Raw genomic sequence first — 20177 nt, forward strand, 5'->3', positions numbered from 1 at the left:
AATGTAGGAAACCAAAAATAAGGGACCCATACAAATGTGTCAGCGACCCCAAAATGAGTCCCGGCCCAGTGTTTGGGAACCACCGGTATGGAGCCCTGGATATTGGGTCTAAGTGGTCAAGAAGGCAGAGAGTACTGAGGGAGAGGGCAGGCATTTGGTAAGATAGATTGAGAACTGGTAGAGAACTGAGAGCATGGCCACCTTTCTCATGCTCCCTAAGTGCATCGGTGCCACGCACCGCCAACGTCTTTTTCCGTTTTTCAAAAACAAAAAAATGTCTTTGCATGTTCGTTTGTTTTTTTGTGTGTGTTTTTTCTCTAACACGTTTATTTTATTCCAAAAAAAAAATATGTACAAGTTCATCCATCTGTCCGTTTGGAAGTCCGGGAGAGAGACTCAGTCAGTCTCCGTCTTATTTGGAATAGCTTTGATCCTTGAGAGGCTGGAGGTGAAGTTGAGTTGAGGACAATCAGGGAGAAACAGAGGGGACTTGGGAAGGGGCTTGTGAAGGGGATTCGGCAAGGACTCTGTGGAGGGGACTTTGGATAGGGACTTGGGGAGGGGACTTGGAAGGGAGTCTTGGAGAGGGGACCTGGGGATTGAATTTGGGGGGGGGACTTGGGATAGTGACTTGGAAGGGAGACTTGGGGAGGGGATTGTGGGGAGGGAATAAACTCGAAAGCAGTCACACGCGTTGCGAGCGCCCACCGTCGCGTATGCAGGCGCGTGCAACCTGCCCGGGGCTTGGGGGCGTTGGAGGGTTATCTGGGCGACAGGGAGGCAGCGGTGGGGAAGGAGGCGGAGTGCCGTGGCGATTGGAAGGGCGAGGTGGGCGAGAGGCGGCGCTGCGGGCTGGCCAGCAGGTCCCCGTTGTGGAGCTTCCACATCAGCTCCTCGTTCTCCATGGAGAGACGCTTGTTCACCTTGGACTCCTTCTGCAGGGTCTGCTGCAGCATGGCCTGCTCACTGGACAGCTGCCTGTTGAGGACACACAGGGAGGGACACACCACCAGGGACATTAGAGACAGGCCTTCTTAAGGGACACACAGGGAGGGACACACCGCCAGGGACATTAGAGACAGGCCTTCTTAAGGGACACACAGGGAGGGACACACCGCCAGGGACATTAGAGACAGGCCTTCTTAAGGGACACACAGGGAGGGACACACCGCCAGGGACATTAGAGACAGGCCTTCTTTAGACCACGGTTTCACAAACAGTGGGTCGGGCAGGACTGTACCTGGACAGAGCCGCGTGCTTGTCCATCCTGGCCCTGTAGTCCTCGTTCTCCTGTTGGACCTTGTTCATGTGCTCCTCTAGTGCTAACTTAGTCTCCACCTGGGACAGACAGGGGGAGAGAGAGAGAGAGAGAGGGGGGTATGCGTCAGCAGTTGGTCATATTTACATACAGTTTCACTAGGGCTTGTATATCTGTCTGTATCTTCCATAGATCATATCTACGTCTCCAGAGCATGGCTGTGTTAACTTATTATCTACAGTATAATTAATTACACAACAGGTTGTTTCGAGGAAGCAATCTGATGCCGTGCTTCGAACTAGCATGATTTGGAACGCCTAATCAAGACATCAAAATCAGCTGTGCTGAGTCTCGCTGCTCTCCCAGAGATGGTTGCTAGGCCTGCGATTTTCTAGGGACATTTTGGGTCCTGGTGGCGGTTAGGGTTAGGTTAGGGTTTGAGGTATAGGTTGACGGTCTAATGACAGTCGGACCAATAAACTAAACTAAACTAAAGCCTGTACCCTACGTGTGTAGGTGTGTGTGTGTGTGTGTGTGTGTGTGTGTGTGTGTGTGTAGTTGCGTGCGTGTGTGCGTGTGCGTGCGTGTGTTGCTCTCACCAGCTTGCCCATCTCCATGAGTTTCTTGTCTTTCTGGTGCAGCTGGGTGTTCTTAATCTCCAGCACCACCTTCAGGCTCTCCAACTCCTGCTCCAAGTACACCGTGTGAGAGTCCTTCTGGAGGGGGGGGAGAAAGAAAGAAAGAAAGAAAGAAAGAAAGAAAGAAAGAAAGAAAGAAAGAAAGAAAGAAAGAAAGAAAGGTCAAATAAGTAACTATAGTAAAAATAGTTCTGGTTTCTATTTTTCTGGTATCTATGTAAGCCCAAATGTGATGCCAGTTGTGTGCCAGCAGAGGGCAGCACAGACAACCAAACCATTATCTCTGCTTGATTGATTGCCTTATTTATTAACAGTTTGCAGAATTACAGTACATTTCAAGCACAAACTCAATACAAAGACTGTTAACTGTGAGTGGACGACCCAATTAAGTATTACACTTGTTTACAAGAGGGTCCACCTTGTTCAATTCATCAAAACATTTAGAGACGTACAAATAGACGCTTCTATAATATAGTCAAAGAACAGAACAGGAATTCATCATAAAGGAGGTTATAAGGGAAAAGAAACATATACAGTGAGGGGAAAGGGAGGGGGGGTGGGGGGGATTCAGATTTTACGGGGGCCAGTTTTGAATTGCAGCCGTCTGTAGGTGCCCTTTGAGAGGTTTTGAAGGAGTCAAGGGATCTTACTCCTGCTCCACCACCGACTGTGCTCACTGATCTGATACTATACTGTACTTAATTTTGAAGCATTTTTTACTTTACTTGAGTATTTCCAATTTCCAGTACTTTTACTTCTACTCCACTACATCTCAGAGGCAAATATTGTACTTTTACTGCACTAAATGTATTTGAAAACTTTAGTTACTAGTTAAGTTTGTAGGTTTTGATAATTATGACAAAACATACATTAAACACTTCAGCCCTATGTACATTTTGGCCACTTGAAAATAGCAGATCTACAATGCGACGCATTGTGAGCTTGTAGATCTGCTGTTTTCAAAATATTTTTTATACATTTGAAAACATGAAATGGGACTGCATAGTACTTTTTACTTTTGGTATTTTATGTACATTTTGATTTTACTCAAGTACATTTTGTACCTTTACTTGTAATGGAGTATTTCTATATTGCAGCATTAGTACTTTTACTATAAGTAAAATATGTGAGTACGTTCTCTCCAGCACTGCTCTCTAGTGATGGCTGACAGCGACAGACTCTTTATTTAGCCTGGGTCCAGTTTCATACAAACTCTTTGAAGGATCAACTAACTCGACAGCGTTTGGCCAAACTAGAAATGTGCCGTGTGTTTATTTACCAGGCTCTTGTCGGCCAGTATCCTCCTCCTCTCCTCCTGTGTATCTGTGTATCTGTGTATCTGTGTATCTGTGTATATGTGTATCTGTGTATATGTGTATCTGTGTATCTGTGTATCTGTGTATCTGTGTATCTGTGTATCTGTGTATCTGTGTATATGTGTATCTGTGTATATGTGTATCTGTGTATCTGTGTATATGTGTATATGTGTATATGTGTATCTGTGTATCTGTGTATCTGTGTATATGTGTATCTGTGTATATGTGTATATGTGTATATGTGTATATGTGTATCTGTGTATCTGTGTATATGTGTATCTGTGTATATGTGTATATGTGTATCTGTGTATATGTGTATCTGTGTATCTGTGTATCTGTGTATCTGTGTATCTGTGTATCTGTGTATCTGTGTATCTGTGTATCTGTGTATCTGTGTATCTGTGTATCTGTGTATATGTGTATCTGTGTATATGTGTATATGTGTATATGTGTATCTGTGTATCTGTGTATATGTGTATCTGTGTATCTGTGTATATGTGTATATGTGTATCTGTGTATATGTGTATCTGTGTATCTGTGTATCTGTGTATCTGTGTATATGTGTATCTGTGTATCTGTGTATCTGTGTATATGTGTATCTGTGTATCTGTGTATATGTGTATATGTGTATATGTGTATATGTGTATATGTGTATCTGTGTATATGTGTATCTGTGTATCTGTGTATCTGTGTATATGTGTATCTGTGTATCTGTGTATCTGTGTATCTGTGTATATGTGTATCTGTGTATCTGTGTATCTGTGTATGTGTGTATGTGTGTATGTGTGTATGTGTATATGTGTATCTGTGTATCTGTGTATATGTGTATCTGTGTATCTGTGTATATGTGTATCTGTGTATCTGTGTATCTGTGTATATGTGTATCTGTGTATATGTGTATCTGTGTATCTGTGTATCTGTGTATATGTGTATCTGTGTATCTGTGTATATGTGTATCTGTGTATATGTGTATATGTGTATATGTGTATATGTGTATCTGTGTATATGTGTATATGTGTATCTGTGTATCTGTGTATATGTGTATCTGTGTATCTGTGTATATGTGTATCTGTGTATATGTGTATCTGTGTATCTGTGTATATGTGTATCTGTGTATCTGTGTATATGTGTATCTGTGTATATGTGTATCTGTGTATCTGTGTATCTGTGTATATGTGTATCTGTGTATCTGTGTATATGTGTATATGTGTATCTGTGTATATGTGTATATGTGTATCTGTGTATCTGTGTATCTGTGTATATGTGTATCTGTGTATCTGTGTATCTGTGTATCTGTGTATCTGTGTATATGTGTATATGTGTATCTGTGTATCTGTGTATCTGTGTATATGTGTATCTGTGTATATGTGTATCTGTGTATCTGTGTATCTGTGTTTAATTACCAGGCTCTTGTCGGCCAGTATCCTCCTCCTCTCCTCCTCTGCTCTGAGCTTCTCGCTCAGGGACTCCTTTTCCGACAGCAGCCCCGAAATCTGTTCCTGTTTGGAGGGAAGAGGAGGCATGAAAACACATGTTTTTACAGACACATTAACACTGAGTTTTACACCGACGCCAAGGAGGGTTTAACATGGTCAGAGGGCTCTCTGCTCTCTTTGTTATTGTTTTATTGTTATTCTGTTTTCGTTTGTTTTAATGATATTTTACGTTTTTTCTTGTTTTTCTTCTCTGCCCTGTAAAGCACTTTGCACTGCATTTCTATGTAATGAAAGGTGCTATAGATAAAGTTTATTATTATTATTACAACGTAAGTTAACTTGGTATAATATTGTGACAATCAAGAAGGATAATTGGTGCCTAACCACCAATAATCTGCGAAAATAGGCGATATACAAGCTAACATTGCAACCAGTGGTGTAATTGTGGTGATTTTGTTTCACACACACTCACGCACACGCCTACATGTGCGCACCACAGAACAGCTGATATAGCCCTAAGCCTATATTGTTAAATAGTGTATGAGAGTTTTAGACACACAAACACAAAAGTAGACTTAAAATAATGAGACAAACTTCTTTACTGTGCTCTTATAGCGAAACTAAAAAGTTAGCTTTGGACGAATTAATCTGATCTTTGATGGAGGAGGAGGCATTCTTGTTGCATGCAGAACACCACATAGCAGCAGTAGACTACTGGAGCCATACTGCTGTGCAGAACACCACATAGCAGCAGTAGACTACTGGAGCTATACTGCTGTGCAGAACACCACATAGCAGCAGTAGACTACTGGAGCTATACTGCTGTGCAGAACACCACATAGCAGCAGTAGACTACTGGAGCCATACTGCTGTGCAGAACACCACATAGCAGCAGTAGACTACTGGAGCCATACTGCTGTGCAGAACACCACATAGCAGCAGTAGACTACTGGAGCTATACTGCTGTGCAGAACACCACATAGCAGCAGTAGACTACTGGAGCCATACTGCTGTGCAGAACACCACATAGCAGCAGTAGACTACTGGAGCCATACTGCTGTGCAGAACACCACATAGCAGCAGTAGACTACTGGAGCCATACTGCTGTGCAGAACACCACATAGCAGCAGTAGACTACTGGAGCCATACTGCTGTGCAGAACACCACATAGCAGCAGTAGACTACTGGAGCCATACTGCTGTGCAGAACACCACATAGCAGCAGTAGACTACTGGAGCTATACTGCTGTGCAGAACACCACATAGCAGCAGTAGACTACTGGAGCCATACTGCTGTGCAGAACACCACATAGCAGCAGTAGACTACTGGAGCCATACTGCTGTGCAGAACACCACATAGCAGCAGTAGACTACTGGAGCCATACTGCTGTGCAGAACACCACATAGCAGCAGTAGACTACTGGAGCCATACTGCTGTGCAGAACACCACATAGCAGCAGTAGACTACTGGAGCCATACTGCTGTGCAGAACACCACATAGCAGCAGTAGACTACTGGAGCTATACTGCTGTGCAGAACACCACATAGCAGCAGTAGACTACTGGAGCTATACTGCTGTGCAGAACACCACATAGCAGCAGTAGACTACTGGAGCTATACTGCTGTGCAGAACACCACATAGCAGCAGTAGACTACTGGAGCTATACTGCTGTGCAGAACACCACATAGCAGCAGTAGACTACTGGAGCCATACTGCTGTGCAGAACACCACATAGCAGCAGTAGACTTCTGGAGCTATACTGCTGTGCTGTGTTGCTTACCGTGTATGAGAACATGCGCTCAGGTAACAAGCTGTTGTTATGTAAAGTAGCAGCCATTTGAATTCAGCACGGTACTTGACACAACGTGAAAATGGGGGGGGGGGGGGGGGGGGGTATTTTTTTTAAAATAATGCAGAGACGTACTGTACATATACTGAATTTGTTTCTTCAGAAACCTAGTTTTTGTGTTTGTACATTAGAACAGAAACACCACACTCTCAGGTTTCTAAGACTACTGCAGATAATGTGGACTTGATAACACACACACAGCCAGTACGTAGGCTGCATTCTTCTAGCGAAAATCACCACTTGGGTTTGTTCTGGCACTCATTTCAATCTTCCTATGAGTCAGATAGGAGGCCCGCCTGGTGGTTCTCTTACCGAGAGAGACGCCTCCTTCTCCTTCAGCGCTTTGTCCAGGGTCTCCAGTTCTGTCTGCTTGCTTCTCTTCAGCTCTGGATCAAACACACACAGATTGACAGACATTACCATCAACACGTTTTTTTTCCCATTTTGACCTGAGATCAGATTCTAAAAATAACTTCTACATCCTGACAGTTTTCTGAAAAAAACTATGTTTCTATGTCAGTGGTTAAAATAGCAGACCTACAAGCTCGTAGCGCGCCACTCGGTGGCGCGCTATGAGCTTGTAGATCTGCTATTTTTCAATAGCTAAAGCATAACATAATGCTAACACCAGAAGGGGTTCCCGCCCAAAATGGGGTAAAGCTCTGATTCAGTTCAGGACAATAATGTCTGATATTTAATAAATATGTCTGTGTGTACCAATTATTAGTAGTTAAAAACTACCAATTTGGAGCAATCATTTAATTTCTCCAAAAATGGTTTTCTCCCGGATTCTAGTCATCTATGTGAGGGGTGTGTCTGTGAGCTCATCTCAAAGCCCACACAGAAGTACAATTAACAACCAAGGCATTTAGCAAACTCTCTTATCCAAAGAGATTTTTTTACCAACAAGCAAGGTAAAAACTACCATAGTCTACAATACAATACATACATTTTCATAATTTTTCCATACTTTGTCATTTTTTATATCACGCCATTCCTATGTGGATACCCAGATCCACATACTGTAATTCTAGTTTTGAAACAGGGCTTAAATGGCTTTAAACCTAGAAAAATCTGACTTAATTGCATGCTGCAAACCAATTAAAATTACAGCCTGATTACAATTTTAATCTGCCCGTAGTGTTGTGTAATTTAGTCAGCACACACACACACACACACACACACACACACACACACACACACACACACACACACACACACACACACACACACACACACACACACACACACACACACACACAGTGAGGATGTTACCTTGTATGGACGTCTCATGCTCCTGTTTGAGTGACTCGATTTCCTGGCTCTGATTGGCTTCCTGTTTCGTCCTCTCCGCTTCCTGTCGGCTCCTCAGTTCCTCCACCTGACAGAAACCACCACAGAGACACACAAAACGGTGTTAGCGTTCGTCTCAGCATGTCACCGCACCACAGAGACACACAAAACGGTGTTAGCGTTCGTCTCAGCATGTCACCGCACCACAGAGACACACAAAACGGTGTTAGCGTTCGTCTCAGCATGTCACCGCACCACAGAGACACACAAAACGGTGTTAGCGTTCGTCTCAGAAACCACTACAGAGACACACAAAACGGTGTTAGCGTTCGTCTCAGCATGTCACCGCACCACAGAGACACACAAAACGGTGTTAGCGTTCGTCTCAGCATGTCACCGCACCACAGAGACACACAAAACGGTTTTAGCGTTCGTCTCAGAAACCACTACAGAGACACACAAAACGGTTTTAGCGTTCGTCTCAGAAACCACTACAGAGACACAACAAAACGGTTTTAGCGTTCGTCTCAGAAACCACTACAGAGACACACAAAACGGTGTTAGCGTTTGTCTCAGACAGAAACCACCACAGGGACACACAAAACGGTTTTAGCGTTTGTCTCAGACAGAAACCACCACAGGGACACACAAAACGGTTTTAGCGTTTGTCTCAGACAGAAACCACCACAGGGACACACAAAACGGTTTCAGCGTTCGTCTCAGACAGAAACCACCACAGGGACACACAAAACGGTTTTAGCGTTTGTCTCAGACAGAAACCACCACAGGGACACACAAAACGGTTTCAGCGTTCGTCTCAGACAGAAACCACCACAGGGACACACAAAACGGTTTTAGCGTTCGTCTCAGAAACCACTACAGAGACACAACAAAACGGTTTTAGCGTTCGTCTCAGAAACCACTACAGAGACACACAAAACGGTGTTAGCGTTTGTCTCAGACAGAAACCACCACAGAGACACACAAAACGGTTTTAGCGTTTGTCTCAGACAGAAACCACCACAGGGACACACAAAACGGTTTCAGCGTTCGTCTCAGACAGAAACCACCACAGGGACACACAAAACGGTTTTAGCGTTCGTCTCAGACAGAAACCACCACAGGGACACACAAAACGGTTTTAGCGTTCGTCTCAGACAGAAACCACCACAGGGACACACAAAACGGTTTTAGCGTTCGTCTCAGACAGAAACCACCACAGGGACACACAAAACGGTTTTAGCGTTCGTCTCAGACCACCACAGAGACACACAAAACGGTTTCAGCGTTCGTCTCAGACAGAAACCACCACAGGGACACACAAAACGGTTTTAGCGTTCGTCTCAGACCACCACAGAGACACACAAAACGGTTTTAGCGTTCGTCTCAGACCACCACAGAGACACACAAAACGGTTTTAGCGTTTGTCTCAGAAACCACCACAGAGACAACAAAACGGTTTTAGCGTTCGTCTCAGACCACCACAGGGACACACAAAACGGTTTTAGCGTTCGTCTCAGACCACCACAGAGACACACAAAACGGTTTTAGCGTTTGTCTCAGAAACCACCACAGAGACAACAAAACGGTTTTAGCGTTCGTCTCAGCGGTGCGACATGTCCTGTTGCACGTCGGCGCATGGTGGCGCATGTCACCGCAAGCCCACCCAAGTGATTCAATTGGTTCCATTCAATGGTTGTTTGCGTCTACTACTCGCAAACCGTTTGGTTACAAGGAGTTGCATGGCGACCCATTGGTGTGATATTGGCTTAAAGGGATAGTTCAGATTTATTAAACTTTAGCTGTATGAAATACTTGCTATTAATATAGTGGTTGCAACTGTATTAATTGATTGCCCGAGTCCACTGGTGGGAGTTCTGCTCTGGTTTTGGTCAATATTAAGTAGTTCCGGTCATTTTGTGGGGGGCACTGGGGCCACGCAGTAAAAGTAAATTAATCCACAAAACTAACGTAATTTGTATTGTTGACCTATTTCTAAAATATTAGTGCAACTTTCGTTCAACTTTGACCCCTCTATCACATGGAACTACTTTTTGGGCGTAGTGATATAGACACAAAAAACATAGTTCTATGTGAAAGAGGGGTAAAACATTAACGAAAGTTGCACTAATATTTTAGAAATAGGTCAACAATACAAAAGACGTTAGTTTTGTGGATTTATTTACTTTTACTGCGTGGCCCCCAGTACCCCCCACAAAATGACCGGAACTACTTAATATTTCACCTAAACCAGAGCAGAACTCCCACCACGGGACTCTGGCAATCAATTGATACAGTTGCAACCACTATATTAATGGCAAGTATTTCATACAACTTAAGTTCAAAAAATCTGAACTATCCCTTTAAGATTATATTATTGGCCAAAACAGCCCCACGCCACTGCTACTGGCTAACGCTGAATTCACACCAACAGCGATGGTACGCCGCTTTCCGCGTTCTGAGAAAGCGGGAAGGCTAGTGGGCTATGGGGGCTACCTGCTGGCTAGTGGGCTATGGGGGATACCTGCTGGCTAGTGGGCTATGGGGGCTACCTGCTGGCTAGTGGGCTATGGGGGCTACCTGCTGGCTAGTGGGCTATGGGGGTAACCTGCTGGCTAGTGGGCTATGGGGGTAACCTGCTGGCTAGTGGGATATGGGGGTAACCTGCTGGCTAGTGGGATATGGGGGCTACCTGCTGGCTAGTGGGATATGGGGGTAACCTGCTGGCTAGTGGGCTATGGGGGTAACCTGCTGGCTAGTGGGCTATGGGGGTAACCTGCTGGCTAGTGGGCTATGGGGGCTACCTGCTGGCTAGTGGGATATGGGGGCTACCTGCTGACTAGTGGGCTATGGGGGTAACCTGCTGGCTAGTGGGATATGGGGGCTACCTGCTGGCTAGTGGGCTATGGGGGCTACCTGCTGGCTAGTGGGCTATGGGGGTAACCTGCTGGCTAGTGGGCTATGGGGGCTACCTGCTGGCTAGTGGGCTATGGGGGCTACCTGCTGGCTAGTGGGCTATGGGGGTAACCTGCTGGCTAGTGGGCTATGGGGGCTACCTGCTGGCTAGTGGGCTATGGGGGCTACCTGCTGGCTAGTGGGCTATGGGGGCTACCTGCTGGCTAGTGGGCTATGGGGGTAACCTGCTGGCTAGTGGGCTATGGGGGTAACCTGCTGGCTAGTGGGCTATGGGGGCTACCTGCTGGCTAGTGGGCTATGGGGGCTACCTGCTGGCTAGTGGGCTATGGGGGCTACCTGCTGGCTAGTGGGCTATGGGGTCTACCTGCTGGCTAGTGGGCTATGGGGGCTACCTGCTGCTGGCTAGTGGGCTATGGGGGCTACCTGCTGGCTAGTGCCCTGAACAGATGTTATTTATACAGAGCCACATCATGGTGACACTTTACCACAGGTCAAGACCATGTTTTTTAATTTAATTCCAGCAAGGAAAAACTCCCCTTTAATGGGAAGGAACCTTGAACACAAGCTGGCTCTGTGTGGTCGAGAGAGAGAGAGAGAGAGAGAGAGAGATGCACAGCAACAACAATAACCAACTACTGTATAATAACAGCAGCAGGGACGTAACCATAGCAACGCTCATAAATCTACAGCAGAACACATTTAACGAGGTGCTGCATGACAGGTAGACACAACCGCTGGGTGCGTGTGTGTGTGTGTGTACGTTTGTGTGTGTGTGTGTGTGTGTGTGTGTGTGTGTGTGTGTGTGTGTGTGTACAGTACGTGCGTGCGTGCGCGTCAGTGGGAGATTATTAGATCAGGGGGGCTACCAAGATGACAGCTTTATGAGGCATAAGAACATGACATCATCGGCCTCCCATTCCTCTAAGCCAGTCAGAGCAAAGAGCTGCGGTGGGTGTGGCACGGCCCCTGCAGGCAGCCATGTCCGATATTCCATTTACAGTAAGCAGTTATGCCTAAAGACAGCATACGCATACGCTATGTGTACAAAAAAGACAATCTAGTGGATCAGCTATTTCTGCAGAATATTCAGTCTATTTTGTATTTGGTGTTGCCCATCATGATACAACTATAGAGGATTTGGTAATGACATGAAAAGAATATATAATGAACCAGTAAGACGCCCTGAGGGCGAGCTGAAACAACAGAGCCTCTTAATGCGGCACCGTTGAGAAGCAGGAGTCAAACTATTAACCCATTCTGACCTGAGATCAGATTCTAAAAATGTCTTCTGCATTTTGACAGTTTTCTGAAAAAGTTCTTTGATTTTTCAAAAATAGCAGACCTATAAGCTCGTAGCTCGTAGCTACGAGCTTGTAGATCTGCTATTTTTCTGCTATTTTTCAATAGCTAAAGCATGACATAATGCTAACACCAAAAGGGGTTCCTGCCCAAAATAGGTTAATCTGGTGTCAGATGTAGATTTATGTATGCAGATGTAGGTGATGATCGGAGGATTGGAGTTTCCTCAACAAGGAACAGGCCAGCTTCAAGGACGCCCAGATGCTAGTCAGCACACACCAGGCCGAGGAAAGCCTCAACTGAGCAAAACTTGCCAGATTGCCCACACCAAAGGTCAGGCTATACAGGCAGTCAACGCGGGTCCTGGCCTGAGGCCACAGTCAAGGCAAGCCAGATGATGCCGTGGGCATGGCCGACATCTCACACGTGGCCAACATCTCACACGTGCATGGCCACTGGCCAAGGGTACGTGAGTCATGCTCCGCCACAACTTTGGGGAGGATGCGGGCTTGACCTCCATATATGGAGCTGGCCAGGTGATGATCTCCATGTATGGCTATCCAGGGTTTGATGAGGTCAGTGTTGTGATCTTCATATATGGAGACGGCCGTATATGGAGCTATGGAGACGGCCATATATGGAGCGTGTCGCGAGGCGTGACGGACGGACTGACTGACAGGTTTTGCAGGTTTTCATAGTAAACGGGCGACCTACGGCCGCAATAATACGGTGCCTGCCTGTAGGAAGTGGATGTGCCATCATGACACACACGCACCATTTGGCCCGACAGCCAGATGTGATCATGTGCACTAATTGCTTTAGCATGGCGGTGCTGCTGTAGCCCCAGGTGTGCAGCGCTCTGTCACACGCTGCTTCAGGAGCACTTATTCTGGAAGGAAACTCCTTGTAATTACCTCACTATAAAAACCCAGCGACCTGGAATGGAAAAAAACACGCCGCGGCAACAAGCGTGTCATGACCTGACTGAATGCACGAGTCAGCATGACACCTGATTAATTGTATGTGTGTGTGTGCGCGCATGCGCGTGTGTGTGTGTGTACATGCTGGCGCATGTGTGTGTGTGTTCTGACCTGTTGTTCCATCAACAGTCGACATTTGTCCGCTTCCTCTTGGTACTTCTGATGGACTTTGTCCCATTCCGTTTGGTAGAAGCTCCTCAGCCTGGGAGAAAGACAAAGAGGTCACAGGTCACAGTCGTTCCATACTGTACGTTAACCACCTTGACCCATTTAGGCCTGACCTCAAAATATAAAAAGTTTCTTCTAAATCCTCCAGTTTTCTGAAATAAATATTTTCACTATTTTTCAAAAATAGCAGACCTACAAGCTCGTAGCGCGCCACTCGGTGGCGCGCTATGAGCTTGTAGATCTGCAATTTTTCAATAGCTAAATTAATTATTAAACATAACGTTTAAAACACCAAAAGGGGTTCCCGCCCAAAATGGGTTAACCACTTTAACACTCAATTGACGGGGTACCCCAGGGCTCTAAACTTGGTCCGCTCCGCTCCCATTTAATTTACCTCTACAACAAATATCGTATAGCCGGAAACAACTAATGGCTCGCTATTTCCACCGAATGTCCACTGCAGAATAGGTATGAGTACTATATATGGTTCATGTGCTTAAAGGTATATTCAGTGATTTCACTTAATTCAAATATCACTTATTTTTTTGTTTTGTTGTGATAATCCTCCCTACTATAGAGTGTGCTGGCCATATAAGGAGTTCCTCCCTGTCCCCAGTTAACCCCTGGGGGTCAAAAAACCTTAGGTTTCGTTTTTGACTCTCTATCCTGATTGGACGAAAGGCTGGGTCCCACAGCCAAAAACGAAACCGAAGGTTTTTTGAGTGAAATCACTGAATATACCTTTAACAAAATAGAAGCTTCGTTAATTTAGTTTTTCTCATCCCCCCCTCCCCCCCCCTTCCTCAACAGTTTCGAGACACTCTAGTCTAGGCTTTGTATTTGGCTAATCCAATGATTGCATCGTGTACTAAAATAAAACATTAAACCCTAGAGACGTCATTGTCCCCAAGGGGAAACTCCTTTCTGCACAGCACTGTACCCGTAACTGTAGGCTAGAAATGACGCGTAGAGTTCCCGATTTCGCTTCATCTGCCCAACGCTGTCATGATAGGGCCTTCGTTTATGAAAAACAATAACGACAAAAAAAAACAGAAAACATACAAAAAGGTCAAATATGGACATGCAAAGGAAAAAAAACAGGAAGCAGAGCTGGAGGTAGCAGAGACTAAAATGTTGAGGTTCTCTCTGGGATGGGCGGCGGTGGCTCAGGGGTAGAGTGCCTGGATGGCAACCGTAAGGTTGCCAGTTCTAACCCGGGCTCCCCCAGAGTTACTGTCGAAGTGTCCTTGAGCAAGACACTGAACCCCTAATTGCTCCCGATGTGCTAGTTGGTGCCTTGCATGGTTTCCGCTGCCATCAGTGTATGAATGTGTGTGTGAATGGGTGAATGTAATGCACAATCTCTGTAAAGCGCCTTGGATAAAGGCGCTATATAAATGCACCATTTACCATTTACCATTTATGGATAGGAGCAGGAACGAGTACATCAGAGAGAGGGACGGACAGCGCATGTCAGATGTTTTGGAGATAAAGCCAGAGAGGCCAGACTGGGATGGTTTGGACACGTACAGAGGAGGGATAGTGATTATATACTGTAGGTAGGATCAGGCAGGATCAGGCCTAGAGCGAAGACCAAAGAGAAGATTTATGGATGTAGTGAAAGGTGACATGACGTTAGTTGGTGTGAGAGAAGAGGAGGCAGAGACGACAGGGTGAGATGGAGGCAGATGACATGGAGGCAGATGGAGGAACTGGAGTGGAACTGCCAGGCAGGATCAGGCCCAGAGCAAAGAGGAGATTTATGTATGTAGTGAAAGAGGACATGAAGGTGTGAGAGAAGAGGAGGCAGAGACGACAGGGTGAGATGGAGGCAGATGACATGGAGGCAGATGGAGGAACTGGAGTGGAACTGCCAGGCAGGATCAGGCCCAGAGCGAAGAGCAGATTTATGTATGTAGTGAAAGAGGACATGAAGGTGTGAGAGAAGAGGAGGCAGAGACGACAGGGTGAGATGGAGGCAGATGATTCGCCCTGGCGACCGCTTAAGGGAAACGCCGAAAAGAAAAAGAAGAAAGTTTCTACCCCGACAGGCGAGCATATATCTCGGCGTGACAGAAAAGCGAATAAATCATCCGTCAAGTCAGTCGGGTGGTGTTGCTCAAGGGCACATGGGGGGGGGGGGGGGGGGGGGGGGGCTCACCTGTCCTCCAGCTGTGCTAGCTCCTCCTTGTGGTGCTCCTCCAGCTTCTTGACGGCCTCCTCCAGGTTGAAACGCACCTCCTCCTTCTCCTTCTGCAGCCGCTCGCAGCACTGGGACGACGCAGCTGTGGAGAGAGAGAGAGAGAGAGAGAGAGAGAGAGGGGTTTAGTCTGAGTCCTGTAGGGCAGGGGTTTTCAACCTTTTTATACTGAAGTACCACCACTGCACCACAGAAAATATCTGGCTCTCCAAGTACCACCACAATAACTGATGTTAAAACACAGGAGCGTAGACCAGCTATTCAGCTATTATTAACCCAGGAGGAAAATGACATTTATTCTTTAAATTGTTTTGTTTTTGTTCCTTTCCTAAGACAATTTTGCTGCTTCTCTGATGCACAACTGATACATTTCTAATGTGATCCTTTCTAAAAAAAGGCTAGGTGTGCTGTCATGCTAATTTCAGCACGGCTGGAGAGCCTATTGCAACCAATTGCTTGGTCAGAACAACTACCTGTATTAATATATCCATTTACTTTTTTGGGCGACTCCTCTGAGTACCACCAGAGGGGGGCTCAAGTACCACTACTGTTACTAGTACCAGTGGTTGGGAACCCATGCTGTAGGGCAAGGGTCCTTGAGGGAGTTCCAGGGGGTCCTGTAGGGCATAGTAATGCAGCATATTAACCCCTCACAGAGCATAGCATGAACACGCTCGAGTATATCTGACTGAACTAACTCCGCAAGCTACGTTTATATTTTACAATATTTGTCTCCACCAGCCGAAGGCATGGGGAGTCCGTCCGTCCGTGACCAGCTAATCTCAGCCACCGTTAACCCGGTCGATGCCAAATTTTGCACACACACTCCCTGGATGCCAACCATGAACATCTGCCCCAAACTTTCCAGAACGGCCTGTTATAGCGCCACCAGGAGGCCGCTTTGTGCAAAACAAGTTTTTTCACAGTACACCTACAGATTTTGTCCAAACATCACGCAAATTAGTACACAGTCTCTCTAGAGCCATTCAACGAAACGGGTCTTTCAGATTTCTCAGACTCCATCCTGATTGGTTAAGATTGGCTTCCAAAGTTCACAGGAGTGCTCAGTTTCAAACAAAATGCTGCAAATCATGAACACATCGCGTGATTTCCCTGAAATTGTGCACGCACATTCCCACTAGGCCGAGGACGAAATGCCACATGAACAATTTCAACTCAGCCTCAAGGTGGCGCTATAACTGGCCCAAAAGTGTTTTTACCTCTAACTGCACGGATCTGTGGATAACCTGGTGGAGACCTGTGCCCGGAAGGGCACTTTTTCTAGTTGCCTCTGAGATGTAGTGGAGTAGAGGTTAAAAGTATTGGGAATTGGAAATACTACAAGTAAAGTACAAATAACTCCAAATTACTTCCCACCACTGGTCACACCACAAAGTTAACTGCTCAGTGTTCCAATATGTTAGAAATACTAGGCTCAGTGGCCTTGTGGTTAACTGTCGATCCCCGGCCGGATCATAACAATGCTCTCCCCGCACACTTGAGAGCGCCACAGTCAATCCACTGCTTCAAGAGAGGACTAAAGACCTACCTTTTTAATAAGGCCTTCCCCCAAACCCACTGATTTTATTCCCTGACCATTAACTGTAGTTTTTTTTAATGTTTCTTGATGCTAAACTGTGTGCTTTTAATCGTGTAATGTAATTTTTTTCTGCTTTTCATATTTTTTCCTAATGCCTAATGTAGCACTTTGAGATTCCGAGGAATGTAAAGTGCATTATAAATAAGATCCATTATTATTATTATTATTATTATAACAAAGCCTGTCACTATGGGACCCGATGCCTTCCTGCTTGGCACTCGGCATCAAGGGTTGGATTTGGGGGTGGTTAGGTCAACTATAAATGATTCCTGAGCGGCTCACCGCTCCAAGAGATGGGTCAAATGCGGACAACAAATTGTGTAGAAATGTAATCAAATTAATCCTTAATTACACACACACACACAGGTCCATTAGATTACATTTGTACATTCTCAGAGTTAAATTCCTATTTCGACAAGTTGACACTCGGCTTGTAGTATTTTATCTCAGGCTCAACGCGCTGACCCTCTTTGGCACCTTAATGTCATGTACAGAGCTGCTGTGTTGTGGATCTAAGGATCCAAACACCTTTGGGTCTAACCTTATGTGCACCTGTCTAACCTCAAGTCAAGTACATACTGTTCTATTTTCCTCCTTGCTCTTCCTCCCTCCCCCCTCTCTTCGTTTCTTTTTCTCTTCCTGAAAAAACAACAAAAATGCTGGAGCTCGCACTTCTTTACACCTGTGTAAACGTGTGATGTGACAATGAAGTTGATTCTATATTTCGGATTCAGAAATGAACACCGGAGGGTGTTACTGTACTGACTATAGACAAGCAGTGGAAAACTGACATTTTTCACCCACATGTAAGGTTTATAGATACATAAGCACCGGGCCTGTTAACAATAACATTTGCCACACACCAAAACAACAGAGTGTGAGGTGCTGTGGTTCTCACTGGTTTCACCAAAACAACAGAGTGTGAGGTGCTGTGGTTCTCACTGGTTTCACCAAAACAACAGAGTGTGAGGTGGTTTCAGTGTCTCTCCATCGGAGCCTCAGACATCCGTGCTCACGGTTTGAGATCACTCTCACGAGCACTCTGAGCACTCAGAGCTTAAGACTAAGCTATGGAAAGCCCAAGCATTCGTGGAAGTACAAACATCACATTTTTCATAGAAATCAGTCGCAAATAAATAGTCAGCTAGAGATACATGTAGTATGTATATATATATATAATATATACACAGCAGCAATACCACATTTTGAATATGCGTGGGAGAGAGCCCGAGTCTTCCCAGAGGGATTAGAGAGTACCGGGAGGTGTTTGGGAAATGCTTATTTATTACTTTATCATCATAAGTCAGTGTAAGGTCGCGGTGTACTCTAAGGCAGGCAGACAGTGGCCCTGAATAAATATTAGTTTTAAATCAACGGCGTTGAGTTCAAACAGCTGACAGACATATGGAGCTGTCAATGCCGCAGATAAGAATACACGCCTGGAACAGCCCGTCGGTGCTCCGACAGGTAAACCAACAGCAGGTCTCGTCTCCTCCACGTCTGTTCTGTGTGTGAGCGCGCACGCACGTGGGACACGCACACACGCATGTCCTTCCAACATTCCCTGGCAACCGGCATTCCAGTGTAATTGCTCTTACGGCAGACGCGCGATCCGATACTGCCCTAAAACATCTGCAAGTCAACTGGGAGATATGCGGTCGCTGACTGTTGCCTAACCCTCCTCTCTTTCACCCGTGCTTCCTTTTTTCCTCCCCCACTTTTGATCGGAATATTCCGGTTTATGATGGTGGCGGTTATGAAACGTTGTGGGAAAACATCTCCATCAAGTGTAAAATCTCTTCATTCACTGTTAATCAGCATGACTTAACCACTTAAACGCTATATGCAGTACTTAGCTGACCGGGCTGCCCCCGGGCTCTATACTTATACCTACAAGATCACAACGCGTTGCCACGTAAACAATGGAGGTGGATGTTTTCAGCCTCTAGTCTAGGTGACTGAATCGGCACCGCTACACACAACACTATAATATATATTATAGTTAAATGGTAAATGGTGCATTTATATAGCGCCGTTATCCAAGGCGCTTTACATTCACCCGCTCACACACACATTCATACACCGATTGCGGTGGAAGTCATGCAAGGTACAGTACCAACCAGCACATCAGGAGCAATTTGGGGTTCAGTGTCGTCTTGCCCAAGGACATGTAGACAGTAGGAGCTGGGATTCGAACCGCCGACCCATGGACCATTGGACGACCTGCTCTACCTCCTGAGCCACAGTCGCTATAGTTATTATACTATATACTATATTATCCTATATACTATAGTTAAAAGTAATACAATATATAACTTTTAAACTGACCTATAAAAGCAGAAACAAAGATCTGGGCACAGGAGGAAAAAATTATAATAAAAAGCCTTTAGTTGCTAAGTTTAAAGAGTTTCAACTGAAAAGGTCTTCCACTGAGCTATATTTTGATGTAGGAAGTTCCAGAGTTTCAACTGAAAAGGTCTTCCACTGAGCTATATTTTGATGTAGGAAGTTCCAGAGTTTCAACTGAAAAGGTCTTCCACTGAGCTATATTTTGATGTAGTAAGTTCCAGATATACTGTATCTTCCACCACGACTCAAACTCTTTGAGACTGCATGTGAACATGATTTATATATATCTCTCCAAAAGCATGCTGGATCGGGTCATTAACTCTCTGCATAAACTTCAGTTCCCTCAGACTTGAACCCCGTGAACACGGGTGGCTGCCATTCTAATAAAAAAAGATCCCAGAAACCCCACAACGCAGTGCTGTAACGACTGGGTGCAGTGGAGAGAGACAGCTGGATGGAGGCCGCTGCCATTGGTCTGTCTGGGCGCCTTGTCACCACGGTGATAATGACATAAGGACGACAGCTGTGACCAACTAACACACAGGCCTGCTCTCCATTAGAGACCGGATAACAGGATCTCTGTGTGTGTGTGTGTGTGTGTGTGTGTGTACACAGCAGGTGTGTGACAGGTGGTCTTCTGAGGTAATGACATCATGTACTGACCCCCCACTCTACTCTGCAAAAACATCAGGACTGTTGCAGGGACAAGAAAGAAAGAACCCGCGTAAAATCACATATATTTAGTTATACGTTGAATAGAGCAAATATAGGCGATCCACAAGCTCACGGCGCGGCGCTTTGTGACCCGTTTGTGACACGCCGTGAGCTTGTGGATCGCCTATTTGCGCCGTTTACTCTTCAGCTTGGACAGTGCA

The 20177-nt window shown here is 45.5% G+C and overlaps 1 protein-coding gene across 3 annotated transcripts in view; it reads right to left on the reverse strand.

The window, feature by feature from the left end:
- LOC310859021 (uncharacterized protein) overlaps window positions 1-20177 on the reverse strand; it is a 428722-nt gene that overhangs the window by 335899 nt on the left and 72646 nt on the right. Inside the window, exons 10-18 of one of the 3 annotated variants that reach the window (XR_014569266.1) lie at window positions 15315-15438; window positions 13097-13187; window positions 7773-7878; window positions 6810-6883; window positions 4616-4711; window positions 1858-1974; window positions 1241-1338; window positions 632-978; window positions 292-592 (exon numbers count right to left, since the gene is read on the reverse strand). Coding sequence is in view for 2 of the 3 variants with exons in the window: in XM_083765368.1 (XP_083621494.1) it covers window positions 762-978; window positions 1241-1338; window positions 1858-1974; window positions 4616-4711; window positions 6810-6883; window positions 7773-7878; window positions 13097-13187; window positions 15315-15438 (923 nt within the window). In the remaining variant the exon portion in view is untranslated. Of the gene's footprint in view, window positions 1-291; window positions 979-1240; window positions 1339-1857; window positions 1975-4615; window positions 4712-6809; window positions 6884-7772; window positions 7879-13096; window positions 13188-15314; window positions 15439-20177 lie in introns of those variants that run through there. The other 2 variants (XM_083765368.1, XM_083765367.1) reach the window with 2 other exon arrangements.

This window comes from Protomyctophum parallelum (assembly GCF_964188405.1).
Source record: "Protomyctophum parallelum genome assembly, chromosome: 5".
Lineage (NCBI taxonomy): Eukaryota > Metazoa > Chordata > Actinopteri > Myctophiformes > Myctophidae > Protomyctophum > Protomyctophum parallelum.